General features: G+C 34.4%; 1 protein-coding gene across 6 annotated transcripts in view; it reads right to left on the minus strand.

Moving 5' to 3' along the window:
- SLC39A10 (solute carrier family 39 member 10) overlaps positions 1–21207 on the minus strand; it is a 148694-nt gene that overhangs the window by 23368 nt on the left and 104119 nt on the right. For all 6 annotated transcript variants that reach the window (XM_058710719.1, XM_058710724.1, XM_058710703.1 and 3 more), the window contains 4 exons: positions 18167–19191; positions 16014–16221; positions 3563–3732; positions 1368–1556 (listed from right to left, as the gene is read on the minus strand). In XM_058710719.1, coding sequence (XP_058566702.1) covers positions 1368–1556; positions 3563–3732; positions 16014–16221; positions 18167–19180 — 1581 coding nt within the window. In that variant the 5' untranslated portion in view covers positions 19181–19191. The remainder of the gene's footprint in view (positions 1–1367; positions 1557–3562; positions 3733–16013; positions 16222–18166; positions 19192–21207) is intronic.

The following is a 21207-nucleotide window of genomic DNA, read 5'->3' on the forward strand; positions in this document are numbered from 1 at the left end:
TTATCTAATCAAATTCCTTTAATTTATTTACTTCTTTCAATATCAAATTTCCAAAGAGCTGCCATGTTCTGGAGATTCTATTCTTCTACATTAGTTTACAAAAATAAACATGTTTAATTTTCCTAGTAAATTTAAATGCAAAATGAGATCAAGATTAAATTATAAAAAACAGAAAACATGTTTACTTTGAACTACTTCTTGAAAGACTACATTTCATACTTACTGGTAAATTATGCAGTCCCTAATATTCTGTACAATTAAATATGAATATTTGCTGCTTAAGTGTTAGCAGGTACACACAACTGAAGAAAATTGAGCTTCTCAGGAATGTCAAAACTTCTCTATATACTTTGCAATATGTAACTGTATTCTAAATTATGTACTCAGAGATGGACCCTAAAATACTTCTATTTCTTGAATGTCATCAACAATTAAATCATATTGATTCTCTCATTTAAGTGGTTCTGGGGCACCTGGGTGGCTGAGTCGGTTAAGTGTCCGACTTTGGCTCAGGTCATGATCTCATCGTTCATGGGTTTGAGCCCCCCTCTTCTGGCTCTGTGCTGACAGCTGAGCCTGGAACCTGCTTTGGATTCTCTCGCTCTCACTCTCTGTGTGCCCCCACCCCACTCACACTCTTTCTCTCTCTCAAAAATAAATAATCATTAAAATTTTAAATAGTTCTCTTAATCACCTTATCTTTCCTATTCCTCATGACATGACTCTACTTCAAGCCCCCATCACCTCTCTTCTGGCTCATTTCTCTCCGGCCACTCTCACCTTGGCATCCCTCCTACCAACACTCCATTCTTCACCCATCCACCTTTCCATACACCCTCTGAAAACCAAATGCTGTTAGGCTTCTTTCACTTTTGATCCTTTCCTAGTTCATTCTACCATTCCTCAGATAATAATTCACTTGCACATCATCTTGATCAACCTTCCTTTGAAGGCACTTAAATATGGTAATACCCTGAATAAAATATGGCAATTAAAATTAAATACACTATTTGGAATATGATATGAAAATACAGACAAAAAGTAGGGCTTATTTCCCACAGATTTATATAGCAACTGGAAATCACAAGGAATGAGTCATAGTTTTCACAGCTATTTTGTAGCTGGGCAAGAATTAGAATCACTCCCCCTGAGTCCCAGTTTAGAGATCTGTTCTAAACCATATTTTGTCTCAAGGAAATATATACAAAATACATACATATACAAAATATATACATAAAAATGGCAAAGATCAAAGTCAATGTTTCCTTGAACACACACCAACATCATAATTAAGCATGTGGCCAGAAAAAAAATTTTTTTGAGTTTCGTATCTCAGAAAACGGAAGAAATCATTACAAAGTACTTACTCTTTGCTGTTTGTAGTGCTTAAACATTCTAATGCAGTGTTCAATGATAAATAACAAGTAAATGCCTCCTAGAGCGACAAGTCCTTTCAATACGGCATCATATTCCTCCAAAAACTTCTTAGATTCGTGTCCATGAGAATGTCCATGCCCATGTGCATGTTGATGACTATGATCATGTCCACCCTGAGACTATTAATAAGAATAACAAAAACTTCTAAACAAGTAATTAAAGATGCTTTTTAAAATTTTGAGACTATAATCTGCTAGGACACACAAAAAAATACCTTTCAATTTTTAAAGTGGTTCTCTAAATATTATCTCACATAAATATAAGTAGCCTTTTATTTAATTTTGCTGTCTGTATTCAGTGGCCTGGAAAGTATTACATTTCATGGTAACTCTAAAACAAAAGACCACAAACTCAAACGGCTATAGGAGCTGACACACACTACAGTGAGAAAATCAAGCAGCATTAAGATATTAGGAAGCATGGGTCCTTTTTAAACCAAAGTGAACATGACCCAGATGTCTAACATTCAGTAAAAACAAACTAATTCACCTGCCGGTCACAACCTGTGACTCCCTGTAATCTTTTTCTTAAACTGATTATACTTTTATGTTTTTCTCTTATAAATTGAAGAAGTGATGAGACGCTACCTGTACTTACAAACTATGGAACATTATAAGTATATACTCACACATGTGTTTATTTTTCTACAGTTTAAAGCTTTAGCAAAAAATAAATTATAGAAATGGGTACTTTTTAATTGTCAAACATACAAGTTCCAAAATAACAATCTTAAAAATTAGAGATCTGGTCTTAAGTATTTCCCTTCCTTATAACATTTATCTGTATTTTTTCTCCATCTGCTAGCAGCCAAGAGAAGAGATTTCTAAACTTCTCAAAGACGGTAAGGCCATTTAAAAAGGTAACAGCTTTACATAATTAATACTTAAGAAAAAAATAAGTCAAATGGCACCTGAAGACTGTTCTCACTTCAATCAACTGTTCTTAATAGGCCCAGTTTTGAAATTTTGTGGCTATTCTTGAGGATGGTAAAAAGGGAAAGCAAGGGGTAGGAATAAAGGAGGAAATCAGTAAATAACATAATGAATCAATTTTTAAAAATTTACATTCACAGTTTAAGATTTATTAATCAATTTTTTAAGGCAGTGTCATATGGTATTCCAGATACCAAATCTGGAATTCTGAACCAATTCCTCTGAGTGAAGAAGGGGAAGAGGAGTATACAAAACACACAAGTAACAATTCTGGGGGTGCCTGGCTGGCTCAGTTGGTACAGCGTCCAACTCTTGATCTCTGGGTTGTGAGTTCAAGCCCCATGATGGGTGCAGAGATTACTTAAAAAACGCAAATCTGTTTCCCAAATACTCCAAAGGAGGTGGTAAGAATATTTAAAAAAAACATTCAAACCTGTAATTTTACATTTGGAAAAGAAAAAGCCCCAGTGTTTTCATAATTTGAAGTAAAAGCAGTAACACTGTATCAAATACTAACTGATAACAGATTTTAAAAGGTTGCTAAGCGTGGTACCAGAAGTGTGGGCACATGATACTATTAGAAGGGTCCCGAAATAGAAGAAAACAAGTGGTATTCCGGGAGAAAACATAAATGGCCCCATATGTAAGGAGCTAAATGCCTATAACTGAAATTAGTTAACTAAATTGTTAACTGAATATGTCAGCCTATTCTTGATCAAATAAAGATACCTGGGGCACACTGACTATACAGCACAATCATAAGACCACTTCTACATTTCTCCTAATGGCTTTCTTGATATAGCATACAGATAAAAATCAATGGATGGTGTATCTTCTTAAGTATTCATTTACAGAACTGCTAATAGAGCAATTTTTTGTAAATTTCAGTTCTACCCAGATTAAACTGACATATAAAACTGTATTTAAAGAGTACACTGTGGTGATCTGGTATGTATACGTTGTGGCAGGAAAAAGTAATACTGATGTAACCAATTTTTGTTGCTGTATTAAAACCTAATGACTCAATTTACTTCAAAACTATTGCTATTAAAACTATGCAAATGGAAAAAATACTTCATCCTATAGGCAAATACAACAAATACTAGATTAGTGTACTATAGTTTGCTAATGAAGGACCTTTTTAGCTTAAATACTTTTGTTTTGTTTTTTTAAAGATTAAAAAGATTTCTTACATGGGGCAGTAGATGAAGAAGGGCGTCTCCACTCATTGTTCCTACAGCTAGTGCAACAAGGAATGTGAGAAGAAATTTGAAGCATCCTTGGTTAATGATGGGAACCAAGATCACGCCTAGCAAGGAAAGCAGGCTAATGACAGTGATAGAAATGATACCACAAATCCATGCTGTAGGAAAGAAATTAATAGTCAACATTAATATGACAATATAAGCCAAAAAGCTCTAAAGAACAATAAACTTAAGATAAATGAGTCATGGAAGATAGATTATCTTACCCTGACTATGCTTTTTAAGAAGTTTTACATTTTGGCACTGCTGTGTTTAAAAACAAAACAACCACATAACCCACCTGAACACTTTAAAAAAGAAGTTCAGACCAAGTTATAAATAGTACCTTCAGTAGCCCATCTTATTAGAAACAGGGATTTAAAATGACTTCAGGCTGTGATTCACTCTTAATACGTAGACTGTCAAAAAATTTTTACCAATGTATAAAGGCAGAGCCACAGCAATAAAACTATTCATTTAGAGAATACAATTATAAAACTCTCCTGTGAGCATTAGAGGAAGCTGAGTATCTAGTGTTATCTTTGTAAATCTTTTAATACAAAGTTTGAGAAACTTAATATACCAGTCCAAAATGGAAACATATTCATAAGAGATTAAAAAAAAAAAAAGCCTTATTATTGGTACCATTTTTGCATTTCATTTCCTATTTTTACAAAGGATAATTCAATCCTGTCCCCTTGATACTATTTTTACCCTCCATAAATAGTTCCAAATTCCCCTTGCTCCAATTTGGCTTTCTGTATCATTTTCTACTTTGTAAAAATTACACTATATAATTTTGGGGGGTTTTGTTTTTTAAAGTGTATTTACTTTGAGAGAGAGAGAGAGAGAGGGAGAGATAGCACAAGCAAGGGGGGAGGGGCAGAGAGAGGGAGAAGGAGAGAGAGAATCCCAGGCAGGCTCCTCACTGACAGTGTGGGATGCAGGGCTTGAACTCACAAACCACGAGGTCGGATGCTTAATCAAGTGAGCCACCCAAAGGCCCCTCACTATGTAACCTTGATTGAATCAGAGCACAAGAGAAATGTTTTCACAACAGGATTTGTGAAAAACAGAAGTGTGATGGAAAAGGGGAATTCTGTCCACATTTCTTTATCGAGGCTATTCATACATAGATTAGATACCAGAAATAACTTCCAGTGGTTCAGGGGATGCGGCATGTTCATTTAAAAAGTGAGATTATTTTCAATTGGTGGCCTAAAGTGAAATAGAAATGTTCTGGCCTAAAAGTTCTGTTTAATTTTTATCTATAGAAAATTTCACTCAATAATAACTTGGTAAAGTTTTTCATCTAAAATGCTATTTTTTCTCATCAAACCCAGTAAGACTATAATCTGCTGAGAAATTTTACGTTAAGTGTTATAGTAAGGGAACAATGAAAAATGTATTTCTTCAACAAGGTAAAAAAATTTTCAAAGACAGAAGTAAGGATAGGTAAGGAAATGAAACTTTACTTCACCCACTAAATGCTGAGATTTATCAATTTATACGTGTTTATACGTTGGACATTTTAGTCACAATATCCAATGACATTAATACTATAAGCTAATTCCATGCTAAGGTAGCTCACAGGATTAAAACAACAGGTCATCTACTACTAATGGAAGTTCTGTGATTTATTCTATATCTAACAGATAATTTCTGATATAAACACAGGTAATCTAAAAGTCCAAAAGAAGATAGAAACACACAGACAGAATTTGCATTTAGAGTCTTTAATCCTTGCAAAGATTTGGGAACAAGGAAGGAAGAGGCAAAGGGAAAAGATTCATTATGAAGGCAACATTGTTAGTGAAACCAAAAGATAAGAACAACTATGGTTGGGACTATAAGGCACAAGGAGCTAAGGTCAAAAACTCTATTCTAGAAAGAAAAATATAAGGTCAAAATGTTGACTTAATAATGATGACCAAGTTAGTTTATCTCTGTGCCTCAAGCACAGGCAGGAATAATAAAGTCAGTGGGAGAGCCTGAGGAAATAGGTTGGAGTAAGGTGGCCATAGGTCTAAATTCAGGGAGCCAATAAAAGTTATTGGCCAACTAAACCAATAAAGGAGTGTCAAAATTACCACAGCTCTGTAGTTTCAATCATAGTAATGGGGAAAAAATGGACAAAAGATACTTGTAGTAACTAAATGGGACAAATTGAGGCTGGTAACAAATACATTAACCTGAAGATAATATGTCTCCTATATTAATATACAATTCTCCCTTCCCAAATATGTTTTTTTCTTACTTGGGCAGTAATTAAATTTAGAAGCACTTTATCTCAAAACAATCAATATAAAAGCAACTTCAATTAAGAACTTAAAGAAAAACAGTACTAAAAATGACTTTAAAAAGCCAGTAATTCATATTCCATGATACTCTGTATATGCTAATATATATGCATAGGTATAGCCAAAGCTATAGATGAGACCCAAATATAGTATAAAGAGTAAACAAATTTGCTAACTTCTCGTATTAAAAATTTGTATCAGAATTATTTTGCAAATGATGTGCTGGAATTAAGCACCGGAGCTGTCCAAATGAAGTATTTCTTAGTTTATTCCTATGTCCCAATGTCCAAGAAAATTCATATAATCTATAGATTAAGATGCTAAATTTACCCAAAATCTAGTTGGGTAACTGTTATTTAACCTGATCTTTCCTTTTTTATTTTTTTTTAGGGTAATATTATATTCTACACTGGGAAATATACATTCATTCATTTTTGGATTTGCCCTTTAAGATATTTGCAATAGAAATTAAATTTCTAAATCTTATTATAAGGAGTATACCATTAATTTGATATAACAGACATTTGAGATGGTTAACAATTTACACAAAATAATTTAACAAACTAATAAAATATTAGCATTAGGATCATATTTGAACATTTGAGCTTATTAGATTACAGAATTCAAGACCCCAGGGGAGCCTGGGTGGTGCAGTCAGTTAAGCGTCTGACTCCTGATTTCAGCTCAGGTCACAACCTCACGGTTTTTGAGTTCAAGCCCCACATTGGGTCCCACACTGACCATGATGCAGAGCCTTCTTGGGATTCTCTCTCTCTGCCCCACCCATGCACATGCACTTCTCTTTCTCTCAAAATAAATAAACTTTAAAAAAAAAAAAAAGAATCTAAGACTCTATTAAACCATTATATATTCTTATAAGCATATTTACAAAAATCTAATCATTAAAGAGAGATGAGAGAAAATGTGATTCTAGTTCCTGATCACAAAAATTATATCTGAAAATGAACATTATTCTAAGCAAGTATTTCCTTTCTAAAATTCCCATATTAACTCCTGGCTAAGGGTGTTCTGAATGCGAAGAAAAGTCCTAAAAGAGTCTATGAAACCATAAATATTTTGCAATGCTCTGAAGTGACTTACAATTTCAAATGGCTTTTGGTTAATTAGCTAAAAACCAAATTACCAAATGACAAATCAACCAAAACTGAATCCAGTGAAAATCGATGTGCCAATATGATAGGTGAGCTAAATATATCGTCACTTAACACCAATCACAGACAGACTGACACATTAGTCAAGTGCTTACACAAATAGTTGGGGGAGGGGTCTGAGTGTGAAAGGGTGTATGAATTCACATGTGCACAAATGAGTACATATCACATATTACACACTCCCAGGTATAATTTCTTATGTATCAGCTCTGAAATCATCTTTCTCATCCACCCGAGAAAGCAAATCTGTGAACTAATAAGACATACTTGAAAGAGAGAAGCCATTCATTATTAGAAAATCTTTAGCATTTCTGATATTTGACATCTGAAACTCAGAAAATACAAGAAAACATAAGCCCACAAAGGAGAAAGCCTTACATAAATCAATCCAGCATCAGAGCCCAACTTCAGGTGTGCCATCGTGGTTCTATCTTTAAGGGAATGCCATTTACTTAAAAGAAAATGTGAATGATGCCACTTGGAGTCAGTGCAACGGTATCACATTGAGCTTGGCCAGTGGCCCCTCCAAAAGAAGTTGATACACACACACACACTTTAAAAAATAAATAATACAAATGCTTTTGGTTTTCTGGTCACTTGGCCAAATGATCATCAATAATTGGTTACTGACCAACAACAAAAGCCAAGAATCAGAAAAAGACTAAGCTCTTACATTAAAGTTAAATAATCTGTATAACTCTGAACACCTTATATAACTTTTCTGAAATTAAGAGTTCTCTCATTTTTCCAACTAGAAGAAATAGATTTAGTATGCATGCTACCTTCAAAAGATTTAATGGATCCTATAACTTCTCATAACATATTTTGTATAAAACACAGAGCACAACTGGGACTATTATAATTATTCTTCCATATATACATTGCCTGTATTGACAGAGTTAGAAATTATTAAAACCATTTTCAAAGATGTCTATTATTCTGCCACTTTAAAAGGAGAATTATCTTTCCAATTCCTTGATTACCAGTAAGCTACTTTAACTGGCACTGTAACTGCTATCTTCACACTATATAGCTAGAAAGGACTTTAATAATCTACACTAGCATTACTCAAACTGTGTTCATCTAATTCTCAGAGGTATTCCAAGGGGAAGGAGAGGAGAATTTAATAATCAAAAAGATTTGGTAATACTTGGTTAAACAAGTTCCCTCAAAGCCTCCACCAGTTTAATAAGCAATATGAATCTCTGCAAGGGGAATACAATGTGCGGCATTTTTCTAACTCACTTGATCATGGAACCTATTAGTATATCTCAATGAACCAGGATCCTCCTACAAAACAGGATTTGGAAAATGCTAATGTAGACCAGTGTCATTCTACTTTACAGATTTACATACTGAGGCAGAGAGATGTTAAATGTTAAATAATGTGAATTCACACCTACTAGAATGGCTGTTAAAAAAAAGAAAGAAAATCACATGTTGGCAAAGATGTGGAGAAACCGGAACCCTGGTACACTGCTGGTGGGAAGGTAAAATGGCACAGTCACTCTAGAAAAGGTTTGGTAAGTCCTCAAAAAACTAAATGGAATCACCTTATGACCCAGGAATCCCACTCCTACGTATATACCCCCAAACAACTGAAAGCAGAGACTTCGATACTTGTATGCCTGTGTTCATTACAGCATTACTCAAATAGGCAAAAGGTGGAAACAACCAAGTGCCCATCAATGCATGAATGGATTAACAAAATGTGGTATATACATGCCATGGAGTATTATTACTCAGCCATAAAAAGGAATCAAGTTTCAATATATGCTACAATATGGATGAACCTTGAAAACTATACAGAGCGAAATACACCAGACACAAAAAGACAACTATGGTATGATTCTACTTATCTAGAATAGCCAACTCAGAAACAAAAAAGACAAGAAGTTACCAAAGGCTGAGATTAAGAGGAAATGATGATTTGTTGCTTAATGGTTACATAGTTTCTATTTGGGGTGATAAAGATTTTTTTTAGGGTGCCTGTGTGGCTCAGTCAGTTAAGCAACTGACTCTTGATTTTGGCTCAGGTCATGATCTCACAGATTTGTGAGTTCACACCCTTCTTGCAATTCTGTCTCCCTCTCTCTCTGCTCCTCCCTTGCTCACATGTGGTCTCTCTCAAAAAAAAAAAATGAACTTAAGAAAAAAAAATTTTTTTTAATAGATAGCCTGGCTGGCTCAGTTGGTGGTGTGTGACTCTTGATCTCAGGGTTGTGAGTTTGAGTTGGGTACAGAGAATTACTTAAAAATAAAGTCTTTAAAAAAATAGTTTGGGCATGAGCACTGGGTGTTGTATGGAAACCAATTTGACAATAAATTTCATATATTGAAAAAAAAATAGTTTGATGGCTGCACAACATTGTGAATGTAATAATCGCCACTGATTTGTACACATCAATGGTTAAAATGGCAAATCTTATATATATTTTAACATAATAAAAAATGATTAAATAGCTAGCTAAGATGGCAAAGTAAAAACTAAACCAAAACTCCTGTTAATCCACTGTTTTCTCCTAAATTAAACTACAGTTATTTTCAGCAAATTCTTGGCCCAGTCATTTATTACTTATGTATTTACTTCACAGAGGTGGTTCCACATAAAGGAGAGTCTGTAAGAAAAATAAGACTAAACATGAAAGTAAGAAGAAATACTATTAACTCAAATGGCAATCCATCTTTCAAAATTTGAACAAATTGGGATGGGGGAGGGACAAAAGATTACCACAAAACAACATAAAATCATCAGAATATACTTTTATTTATTTCAGTGTTACCTAAAAATACATATGAGAGTAAGGTTAAAATATTTATGTCCCATCCAACATAAATTATCACTTAGGTTTCTTATTTCCTAAGAAATAAGGGCTAAGAAGCTATATTTCCCGTTTTAGGTAAATTAGAAATTTTCTAGGTATTTTCTATAGATTGCAATTATTCCATCATACCTATTTCATTAGCAAAACCACCCGCAATCTCTCACAAGTGTATGTTATAGATACATGTTTTCTTATACTGATTTACTGTTCATTTTTTAAAAGTAATTTTAGGGGTGCCTGGGTGGCTTAGTCAGTTAAGCATCTAACTTCAACTCAGGTCATGATCTTATGGTTCGTGAGCTTGAGCCCCACGGCAGGCTCTGGGCTGACACTCAGAGCCTGGAGCCTGCTTTGGATTCTGTGTCTCCTTCTCTCTCTGGCCCTCCTCCATTCAGGTTCTCTCTCTCTCTCTCTCTCAAAAATAAATAAACATTAAACAAATTTTTAAAAATTTTTTTAAAAAGTAATTTTAGCTTTCCAGCACTAAAATTTTAAGTAATAGTCTCTTTACAACTTGTAACTCTTCTTCGAGGACAATTACAATCCTTTTGACCTATGAGAAGTAAAATTGTTTTCATTTTATTGTACTTGAAATATTTTCCCATGCTATTTATAAACACTTATTTTTAGAATTTGTAACATTTATATTTAAGCTTACATAAATGCTACCATAATTTCCTATGTATAGAAAAAAAGCAGGTAATAAAATTTTTCTGATTTCTAACCAAATTATTGTACTTTTAAAATCACAACTTGTTTATTAATATACAACCCCCAAAACAATAACAAAAACCAAACAATAAAAGGCATCTTTTCTAAAACTTAGGCCAACCAATGAAACACAAACTATTAAATACAACCAGCAAATGTTTCCTTTATCTGTACCCAAGATACCATATACAATAAAAAACGTTAAATGTCTGAAACAAGCTTCACTTATTCTGCAAATTAGGTTGCTTAAAACGTTAAAGGTCTTCAAGCTTAGTTATTCACCAACTCCCTTTCTCATTATCTAGAGAGAAAATGCATTCTTTTAAAAAGAAGCGCTCATCTGTGGAAACTTTCTAATTAACTCGGTTCAAAGCATGTGCAAGATGGCAGTTTTCTACAATTTCAGCATTTTAATTGGCAGAAAAAGCTTAGCGGCCTATTCACAACCCCCCTTGGTAATTAAGCTAGGGTCAACTCTATGACTAAATGAGCCAATCTTGTGAAACAAACGATTTCCACCATACACAGTATATGGCATACTTGGTTTACAGCAGTCTTTGAGCAGTAATGAGGTGGTCGCTGTGTCACTATGGGAGATTTATATAGAACAAGTTAACCTTTCTTAATAGTGCAGCAGTCATTAAAAATAATTACTAGCAGGGCATTCTTTCTAACAATTATTAACATCTATCAGGACATAGTTAATTCAAGCTTCATTTCTGACAGTGCTAATAACCACCTGCAAACAACTAATCAATATTCACTATTAGTTATGTATTTGCTTTCAAAGCTAGTATTATTTCCTCTAAGGCTTTTCAGATTGAATAAACTATAATTTTCAATATTATGATGGTCAAGCATCTGTCAATACCTTTGTTAAAATATGTCATTATAACAAAAATTTACGTCATAATCCAGAGTTGATGTGATAACAACTAGAATTTCTTAGAAGCCTTAAAAAAAAAAAAAATTTAAAAAGGCTATTCGTTTTAACTCTAGATGTGACAATCTTGTCAGTCTGTGTTTTTCCATGTAAAGAACAAAGTGTTTTATTTTTAATGTAAGTCAAATAATCTCAGGCCTAGCTTCTCCTTTCCCCCTGCCTCATTGAGAATTTATAAGCACCTGTGAGAGACTGTGGTTCTCAAGGTGTTTACTCATCTACAAAGGTCACTGAACATGTAATGAAGCCAGCAAAGGGAACATATTTTATCTGTCCAAAGACCAGAATTGAGAGCTACTAGGTGGAGTTTCTCTGCCTTAATGACTGGGTATTACCTAACAAGACTATTATTCTTGGGTGTTTTTGTTTTACTGATCTATACTTACAGCAATACTTATACAAATACTTACCTCTACCACTTTCTTGTCTATGTCTGCACTACCTGTCAAAACACTACCAAATATAACTAAATTTAACTCTCTTTATCTTCCTGTCACACTTTTGCTAGCAAAGCAGACTTAAGAACCTTTTTAGCAGAAGCAGTGGAGACGGGAACAGCAGTTACAATTACAAGCTTTAGGTGGAGAATACTCTAGTTCATATCACGGTTCTGCTACCTGGCAGCTATGTGACTTTGGGCAAGTAATTTCATTTCTCAAAGCCTCCATTCCAGCAAATAGGAACAAAAAAAGTTCCCATCTCATGGGTTTAACAAATTAAATATCCTTGTAAAAGTATTTAGAACAGTACATGGTAAGGTTCTAATAAAGACTATAATGATTAATTTATCTATTCTCAAGTTATTTTCCTATTGCAAAGAAATTACCAATAGGTAGGTACCTATGAGACTTATTTTGTCATGTATTGAGAGCATTTTCTTTTACTTGAACTCTTTCAAGCTTTAAGGAATATCTATCTCTATCCCAAATAAAACTCTTATATATATATGGAATGTGATATTCCTAAACATGTCTACCATACTCTTGTGCTATGAAAAAATTTTAAATTCTGCGTTTTCCACCTTCTATCTTAACAGAATTTCTTTTTTGGCCCACATTCACACATATTAATTTAATTTAGTCTCTTTCATTACAATGCAACAGTGCTACTCCATCTTTGGCCTTTCAGCCAGAACTGCCTTCATTGTGATTTTGCACATGATAAAGTTCATGAGAATTCCACTCATTCTGAGAAGACTGTATTATCAAAGTACACTAGGCTGATAGACAAATGACCCTTGAACACTGTGGGGTTGGGAACAAACCCCTGCCACTGCATGTGTAGCCAAAAATCCAAGTGTAACTTTTAACTCCCCCCAAATTTAACTATTAACAATCTACTCTTGATGGAAAACCTTACCATTAACGTAAACAACACATATTTTGTATAAGTGTTACATATCATATTCTTGCAATACCTGACTTTTCCTGAATTTCTTCAGTATTTCTAGGCTACCCGCTTCATCTGTGAGGTTTTTTTTGTTGCAAACCTCCAAGAGATTTTCTAATTTATTTATTGAAAAGTATCTGCAGGGGCGCCTGAGTGGCGCAGTCGGTTAAGCATCCAACTTCAGCCAGGTCATGATCTCGCGGTCCGTGAGTTCGAGCCTCGCGTCAGGCTCTGGGCTGATGGCTCGGAGCCTGGAGCCTGTTTCCGATTCTGTGTCTCCCTCTCTCTCTGCCCCTCCCCCGTTCATGCTCTGTCTCTCTCTGTCCCAAAAATAAATAAAAAACGTTGAAAAAAAAAATTAAAAAAAAAAAAAAAAAAGTATCTGCATACAAGTATACACATGCAGTTCAAATCTGTGTTGTTCAAAGGTCAACTGTAGTCATAAAATGATCTTCAAAGACTCATTTTCAACAAGTGTCTTTCCACGGTTATAACTGAAAGCTTACAGATTAATATTAAGTAATTTATTCAATCAATATATCAGCACTTTTTGTTCAAAGTACCCTTTACCTACTTAGGCATTAGAGACGCTTGAGATGAAAGACCTGGTCACTTCCTTTAAGTAGCTGAAGTCCACAACAAAAACAGGTAACAAATCCAATTATTAAAATCCCTCAAGCTCTGTATGATAATGGAGATATCCAGAGAGTGTCAAGGAAGGGGATTTAATTAAGCCTAGGATAGTAAATAGGTTATCCCAGAGGGTCTAACCCTTGAGCTGAATTTTTGACAAATCATAGTAGTCCCTCTAGTAGAAAGGTTTAGAAGGTGAAAGGCAGAGATAAAAGAGGGAAAAACAGTATAATCTGTCATTAGGAGTTTGTTATGGTTAAGGCTGAAAGGATATAAATGAATGATCAGGGGACCCAGGCTGGCTCAGTCAGTAGAGCACTCAAGTCTTGATCTCAGGGTCATGAGTTTGAACCCAACATTGGGTGTAGAAGAGCTTACTAAAAAAGAATGGTAAGGGATAAGGATGGAGAGGTAGGTAGGCAGGAATCCTATCCTGGAAAGCCTGACTGGCCAAGTAAAGGACTCTGAAATTTGAACAATATAGCATAATGCAGTTTGCTAAAATATAGGAGAAAAAAATAAAACTAGCACATCACATCAAATCTATGTTTTCTAGGGGCGCCTGAGTGGCTCAGTCGGCTAGGTGTCTGACTCTCCATTTCAGCTCAGGTGGTGAACTCACAGTTTGCGAAGTGTGAGCCCCGCACTAGGCTCCATGCTATTAGTGTGGAGTCTGGTTGGGATTCTCTCTCCTCTCCCTCTCTCTACCTGCCCCTCTCCAAAAAAAAAAAAAAAGAAAAAAAAATCCATGTTCTCATAGACATTATTGCTTATAATAAAAAGATAAAGAAAAATATTAGAGATCTAATGAAAAATTTTGAACAGTGTAAAGATATATGACAAAAATCATAAAAGCAATAATCAGAATTAACTAAATCTGGTAGATAATAGCATAGTTATTAACTGACCAAAGGATTTATCAGACAAACCTTAGCGTTGGTGGGATCTAACATTTATTAGGCCTAGGAAATGCGGGCAAATTACTAAATTTGTCTATACCACAGTGTCCATATCTGCAAGAACAAGAATCATATAACAGCTCCCTCGTATAATAATGTAATAGATTATTCTTAAAATTTAATGGGGGGGAAAAAGCATGTGAAACACTCAGCACATGGATAGTAAAATGATTAAATACCCTCGGCTTGAATCCCAGTACTATCAGGGATTAGCTCTGAGACTGTGGGAAAGTTATAAGAACATTCTCCACCTTATAATAAAACTGCTGTTGAGTAAAAGTCATTAACTTTTACTTAACACTTAACACTACAATACGTGTTTGTTAACAAAAGTATGTTAACTATCACTAAAAAGAAAAAGTCTGTGTCAGACAATCTCATTTGTATTCTAGAAAGGGACGGTTATGAAGTTATTTCAACAATTCAATCAAGAACCAAGAAGGACCTGAACAAAAGTTATAATGGAGTAGACAGAGTTGGAAGGTATTTAAGAAAAGATTCAATTGGACTTGACAACTGATTATATAAAGGAAACAAAACAAAAACCATATGGGAAAAAATTTCAAAGACTTTCAGATTATATCAAAAAAACAATTGTTATGGTTTTAGGGATTCAGTAAGAGGAACAAAGTTTTCATGGAGTAGAAACTTTGGAAATCTCAAGTGGGAGGTACCTGTGAACATCAAAGTGGAGCTATGTAGCCAGCCTAATATGGTTTGAAAAAAGCCTAGATGGGGTGCCTGGGTGGCTTAGTCAGTTAACAGACTGACTCCTGTTCAGGCCATAATCTCATGGCTCGTGAGTTTGAGCCCCACATAGGCCCTGTGCTGACAGATCAGAGCCTGGAGCCTGCTTCAGATTCTGTGTCTCCCTCTCCCTCTGTCTCTCTCCTGCTTGCTCAATCTCTCTCTCTCAAAAATAAATAAACATTTTTTAAAAATCTAGAAAGAATTTTAACAATAGTTTCGGTCTTTTGTTGAAGGTCTCTATAAAACTGCCCATGATGAATTCATGTGCCAATCACTGGCACTTCTGAAACATTCAGAGAGTTTAACCACACCGGCTTCCCTTTTTATTTCCTTATAAACTTAATGTTAGCTTTTTATCAGAGGCCCTCAACTCTGCTAAAAAGTAACTATAACACCAAATCACTTTAAATAGTGGCCCCAATATTTACATTTGCCCATGTAGAAGAATCCATTTTATCGCAAACCTACAATCTCCTTTTTAATCTAGTTCTCTATCCATAGCAAAAATATTCCTCCATAATACCAGAAAGGGACAAGTAAGCTGTATTGTGCCTCTTGTCTATCCCCAATCCTTTCTAAATGCTCATATCTAAGCCTGACTAAAACACCGAAAGTCACCCAAAGGAAGACAATTTGGAATTACAGTACTAATTCAATTACATTAAAAAAATAAGTAGAGAGACTATTTTGAGGGAAAAAAAACTTAAATCTTTCTTACCTGATGCCCCTATATTTGCCTTATCTTCAGGAACCTGATTTTTATCTTTATTTAAATCTTCAACTAAAAGTTTGTCAAAATGCTCAATACAAAGTCTGCTGTCGATTTGATACAATAAAGCAGGGCAAAGGTATGTAAATAAATCAGGTGAGATCGGAGAATTGGCACCATGACCATAGTATTTTAACAACTGAGTGACGTTCAAACACTGCAAGGGAATTGATAAAACAAATTAAGTAAGAGTACTTTAAGAAGATTAAGCAGAAAAATAAATTACTATGTAATGAAAAATATTCTAAATATTATTTGAAAATAATCTGTAATACAGATAACTATTACAAATAAAGGTTTCTTTTAAGGATTTATGATGGAAATACATTGAACTTCATTACCCAATACTTTTTATGGACTTTAGCCATTTTTCCACTCTAATACATGAAGATAATGACTTTCTTGGTAACTGATAAAAATCACTCACAACTATATTCGTAAGGGGTGAGAAGAAAAATCACTTTCCTATTCAAAGTGAAATCATCAATCATTTGTCAAATAGACACAAAGTACTTTAATAAATTTATATTAAAATATATCATTCTAGCCTAAATGCTAAAAGTAGAAGACAAGAGAAGGCAGCTTCATCCACCAGTACTTTTAAGGGCAGAACAAAGCAGACAACACATAGCAAACAAGTTTGGACCTATCATATGCAAAATATCTAAAATGAAGGCAAAGCAGGTGGTAGTACTTTTTCTTTTTTCCCCCACACATAACACACTTCGGTTGTATGCTTGTTACTGACTTGCTACCTCATTATAGGATTTTTTTTTATGGGATAAAAAACAAAATCAAAACACACAAACAAAAAAATGCTTCTTCTCAGGTCTTAATGTGAGATACTACTCTATCTAGTGCACAGAACATTTCTAGAAATCCTAAGAAAATTCCCAACATGCATCAGACCTGTGAAGATATAAAACAACATGTTTGACTGATGCAGACCCCACAAGTCTGGTAGAAAGAATATGATAATGTCTGGTAATTATCAACAAAAGATTCTAAGATATTATCTAAAGTAATAAATAAATAAAAGCACTTCTTTACAAATACACTAAGATTTTTAAATATAAGTGACTTTATTTATTTATTTTTAAATAGAAGTGATTTTAAAATCAGTGTTTATAACTGCTAAAATCAATATCTGATTATCCAGGGAAGAAACACAAAGATATTTCTGTAGATGCAAAACATATTTCATAATAGAAACAGAAACAGCAAAGGGTAGGGTCATTTTCCATATTAAATGGTGCTGCTTTTTATACATATGAGCAACAAGTAAATTCAACTTTATTAATTGAATAAATTAATAAAAATAAATTTTCTCAACTTTATTAAGAATAAAGAGTACTAAAAATTAAACAAAAATGTTGATATACCTTTAATGAAACAAAATGTGTATGAGGCAAATAGTTAAAAAAAAAATCAGGAAGGAACAAATCAAACGTGGAAGTATTTAAAAGAACATGAATATTTTAAAGGAAAACATAACCATCCCATTACTAGTGGACTTTCCTGTTATTTTATCTTTTTGCATTCACCCTAAATCTGTCAAAGGGCATGGGAGAAGATTAATTTTAAGGCAGCAGGCCCTCTGTATCATAAAGTGACATACAGAAAACAAACCTACCATATATACAAAATACCTGACTTTGGAGCTACATCAATGACAGGGAAACATTCTGTAGTTAATTCATTAAGTTAATGATTATGTAAAGAAAATGCCTAGTCACTTTCCAACAGGACAGGTTGAACACAAGAGACTTTAATTTTCAAATATCTAGAAACCAACTGACAATAACAAAATGAAAACTTGGGAAGTCAAAACAAGTCATAAGCAAGAAAGTAAAATAATGAATATGAGTTCTAACAACCTCTGAACATTTACATTTGAGGGACCCAATTTTGAGAATAACACAAGTGAAAATCCAGATAAAAATCTTTAATCTGATTTTAGGATCTTAAAGTATTTTGTTCAGAAACATTATCTGGAAATAAGTTTGAATACGATTGACTATTCTCCACTGTTACTTCTCTTTTTACCTAAAATAGTCCACAATTATCTGAGAATTATGGAGCAACCATCTCTTCACACCTACCTCATGTTGACGGTCATCTTCATTATGATCTTTGTGGGTAGCAGCTGAATAAATTGCACTTTTTTTAACATGTGGTGCTTCTCGCTTCCTAGTATGTCGAAGTTCACCTTCATTATCAGGATTAAGATCTTGGTGTCCATGACCAGGATCGTGACCATTATGTTCTGGAAGGCGTACGTGAGAATGACCTGGGTTATGTACACGATCAGGTTTGTGGACCCGATTATGTTCATACTGTTCACCCTGATCATGGTTGGGGGGAAAACCTGGTGTAATAACCTCAGAATTTTCATTACTTTTCTTCCCTTTTCTCTTCCTTTTTCCTTTTGGTAGCTTACTTTCAGATTGTTCCTGTGTTTTATTGGTCTCTGTTGAAGGTTCATGGCTAGGCTCCCCACGCTCACTGTGAGCAATGGAATCATTGGGAAAATGGCGAGTGGTGTTATGATCTAGGTGGTGATGCAAACAATGGTGATGACATAAGCGATGATTACGGTCATGTGTATGTTTATCATCAGATTTGACAGATACTTCAATTGTCTCTTTCTCTGGATCACACTTATGGTTTCTTTTTGTTGATACACTAGTCACAGTTTGATTTTCTGAACTTAAATGATTGTGGGAATGCTGGTGGTTATGGGAGTGAAAATGCTTTCCCTCTTGAACTGCCAAAATATCTAAGTGAGAAACATGATCGTGGCCAAGATCCTCATGATTAATCTCAACAACTTTTATCTCTCCAAGGCCCAAGTTTGTTAAAAGTTTCTCCAGACCAAAAAAGGATAATCTTCCATTTTCACCATAACGGTCAAAAAGTTTTTCAATGTAATATTTTTTTTCATTTTCAGCATCCAGCACTGAAAATTTGCTTGACTCCGATTCTGTCATCCCACGACGATGTCTGTGATGTTCTTCAGAACCATGGTCATGTTCTTCATGGCAATGGTTGCAGTGATGGAAAATAAATGTCAGCAAACAAATGAGGCAAAATTTTGTGTGCATATGTACCTTCATTTCTATTTTTCCTAAAGGGATTTAAAAAGAGAGGCAAGTATTAGTTCATACTTAGACACATTCAAAATAATCATAAACTCTCCAGAAATTGCTAATCCACTAGGCAAATGTTTTACCACATTTCTTTCATGACTATAAATCATTCTTTCCTTCTTCAATGCCCTATAAAAATGGCCCCTTTTATCAAATGTGTACAACCCTTCAAATTAGTACAGATTGCTCAAGACTCCATCTATAAGACAATTCTGACTCCCTTTAAGCACAACATGTAAGAGTCTACTATATATTTATACAGAAACTGTTGGCTTCCTTCTTATCTGGTCCTTTACAAAAGTTTGCTAATCTCTGTTCTTGAGGTCCTGGGCAGTACAATAAGACAAGAAGATGAAATAAAATGATAAAATGTATAAAAACCAGAAAGATGGGCGCCTGGGTGGCTCAGTCAGGTAAGCATCCGACTCTTGGTTTTGGCTCAGGTCATGATCTCACAGGTTCCTCCATTTGAGACCCACAGCAGGCTCTGCGCTGACAGTGCAGAGAATGCTTGGGACTCTCTCCCCCTCGTTTTATGCCCCTCCCCTGCTAGTGCTCTCTCTTTCTCTCGAAAGAAAGAAAGAAAGAAAGAAAGAAAGAAAGAAAGAAAGAAAGAAAGAAAGAAAGAAAGAGAGAGAGAGAGAGAGAAAGAAAGAAAGAAAGAAAGAAAGAAAGAAAGAAAGAAAGAAAGAAAGAAAAGAAAAGAAAAGAAAGAAAGAAAGATGGATGTCATTATTCACAAATTGTAGGATTGGGTATATAAAATATCCAAAAGAATCTATAAAAATTAAGTTAATTCAGTATAATTGCCATATACAAAGACAATAACCTAAAATCAATTTTACTTCTATACACTAGCAATAATGAGAAATTAAAATTAGAAAACAGTATCATTTACAGTACCAAATGACTAGGAATAAATCTAGCAAAAGATGTGCAAGACCTTTACATAAATAAAGATCACATATTACTGAGACAAGTGAAAGACCTAAATAAATGACTATATCATATTCTTGATTGGATGTTATATAAAGCCAAAATAATGTCAATCAAAATCCCAAAGGAAACTGAAAATTGATGAGGTACTTTTTATAGTTATGTGGAAATAGTAAAGTCCAAGAATGACCAAGACATTCATGAAGAACAAGAACACTTACTCTATCAGCAACTAAAGACAGTGTGGCATTTGATGGAAGAACAAACAAATAAATATACCTAACAAACAAAGAACAGTCTAAAAATAATAAAGATTCTCTCTTCCTTGATGCTTGGTCAACTCGATTTCCATCTGAAAGAAAAAATAAAACTTGACCCCTACTTCACACTATATGTAAAATCAATTCAGACAGATTATAAACCTAAATCTCAAACAATAAATGTTAAAGCAATAGAGTGTCCAGAACTGTGCTGTTCAATATGGTAGCTACTACCCACAGATGGCTACTTACATTTAAACTACCTACAATTAAAAATTCAGCTTCTCAGGGGCACCTGGGTGGTTGAGTCGGTTAAGTGTCCAACTCTTGGCGTCAGCTCAGGTCATGATCTCCTGGTTCGTGGGTTCAAGCCCCAAGTCAGGCTCTGTGCTGACGGTGCAGAGCCTGCTTGGGATTCTCTCTATCCCTCCCCTGCTCACACTTTGTCTCTCAAATACAAACAAAACAAAACAAAACAAAAATTCAGCTTCTCAATCACCCTCACTACATTTTCAATGCTCAATGGACACTTTCAGCTTATGGCTACTATACTGGACAGTATAGATATAGAACATGTCCATCATCACAGAAAGTTCTATTGGATAGCACACTTCTAGAACATAGAAATGCAATGTGAGTCAATTATGTAATTTTAAAATTTTCTAGAAAAAGGTCATTTTCATATTTAACTCCCTATATATGCAAAATGTGATTTCAACATGTAATAAATATAAAAACTATTAATGTGATTTTGATATTCTTTTTTAATATTATGTTCATTGAAATCCAGCATGCATT

The sequence above is a fragment of the Neofelis nebulosa genome, chromosome 2, assembly GCF_028018385.1.
Source record: "Neofelis nebulosa isolate mNeoNeb1 chromosome 2, mNeoNeb1.pri, whole genome shotgun sequence".
Lineage (NCBI taxonomy): Eukaryota > Metazoa > Chordata > Mammalia > Carnivora > Felidae > Neofelis > Neofelis nebulosa.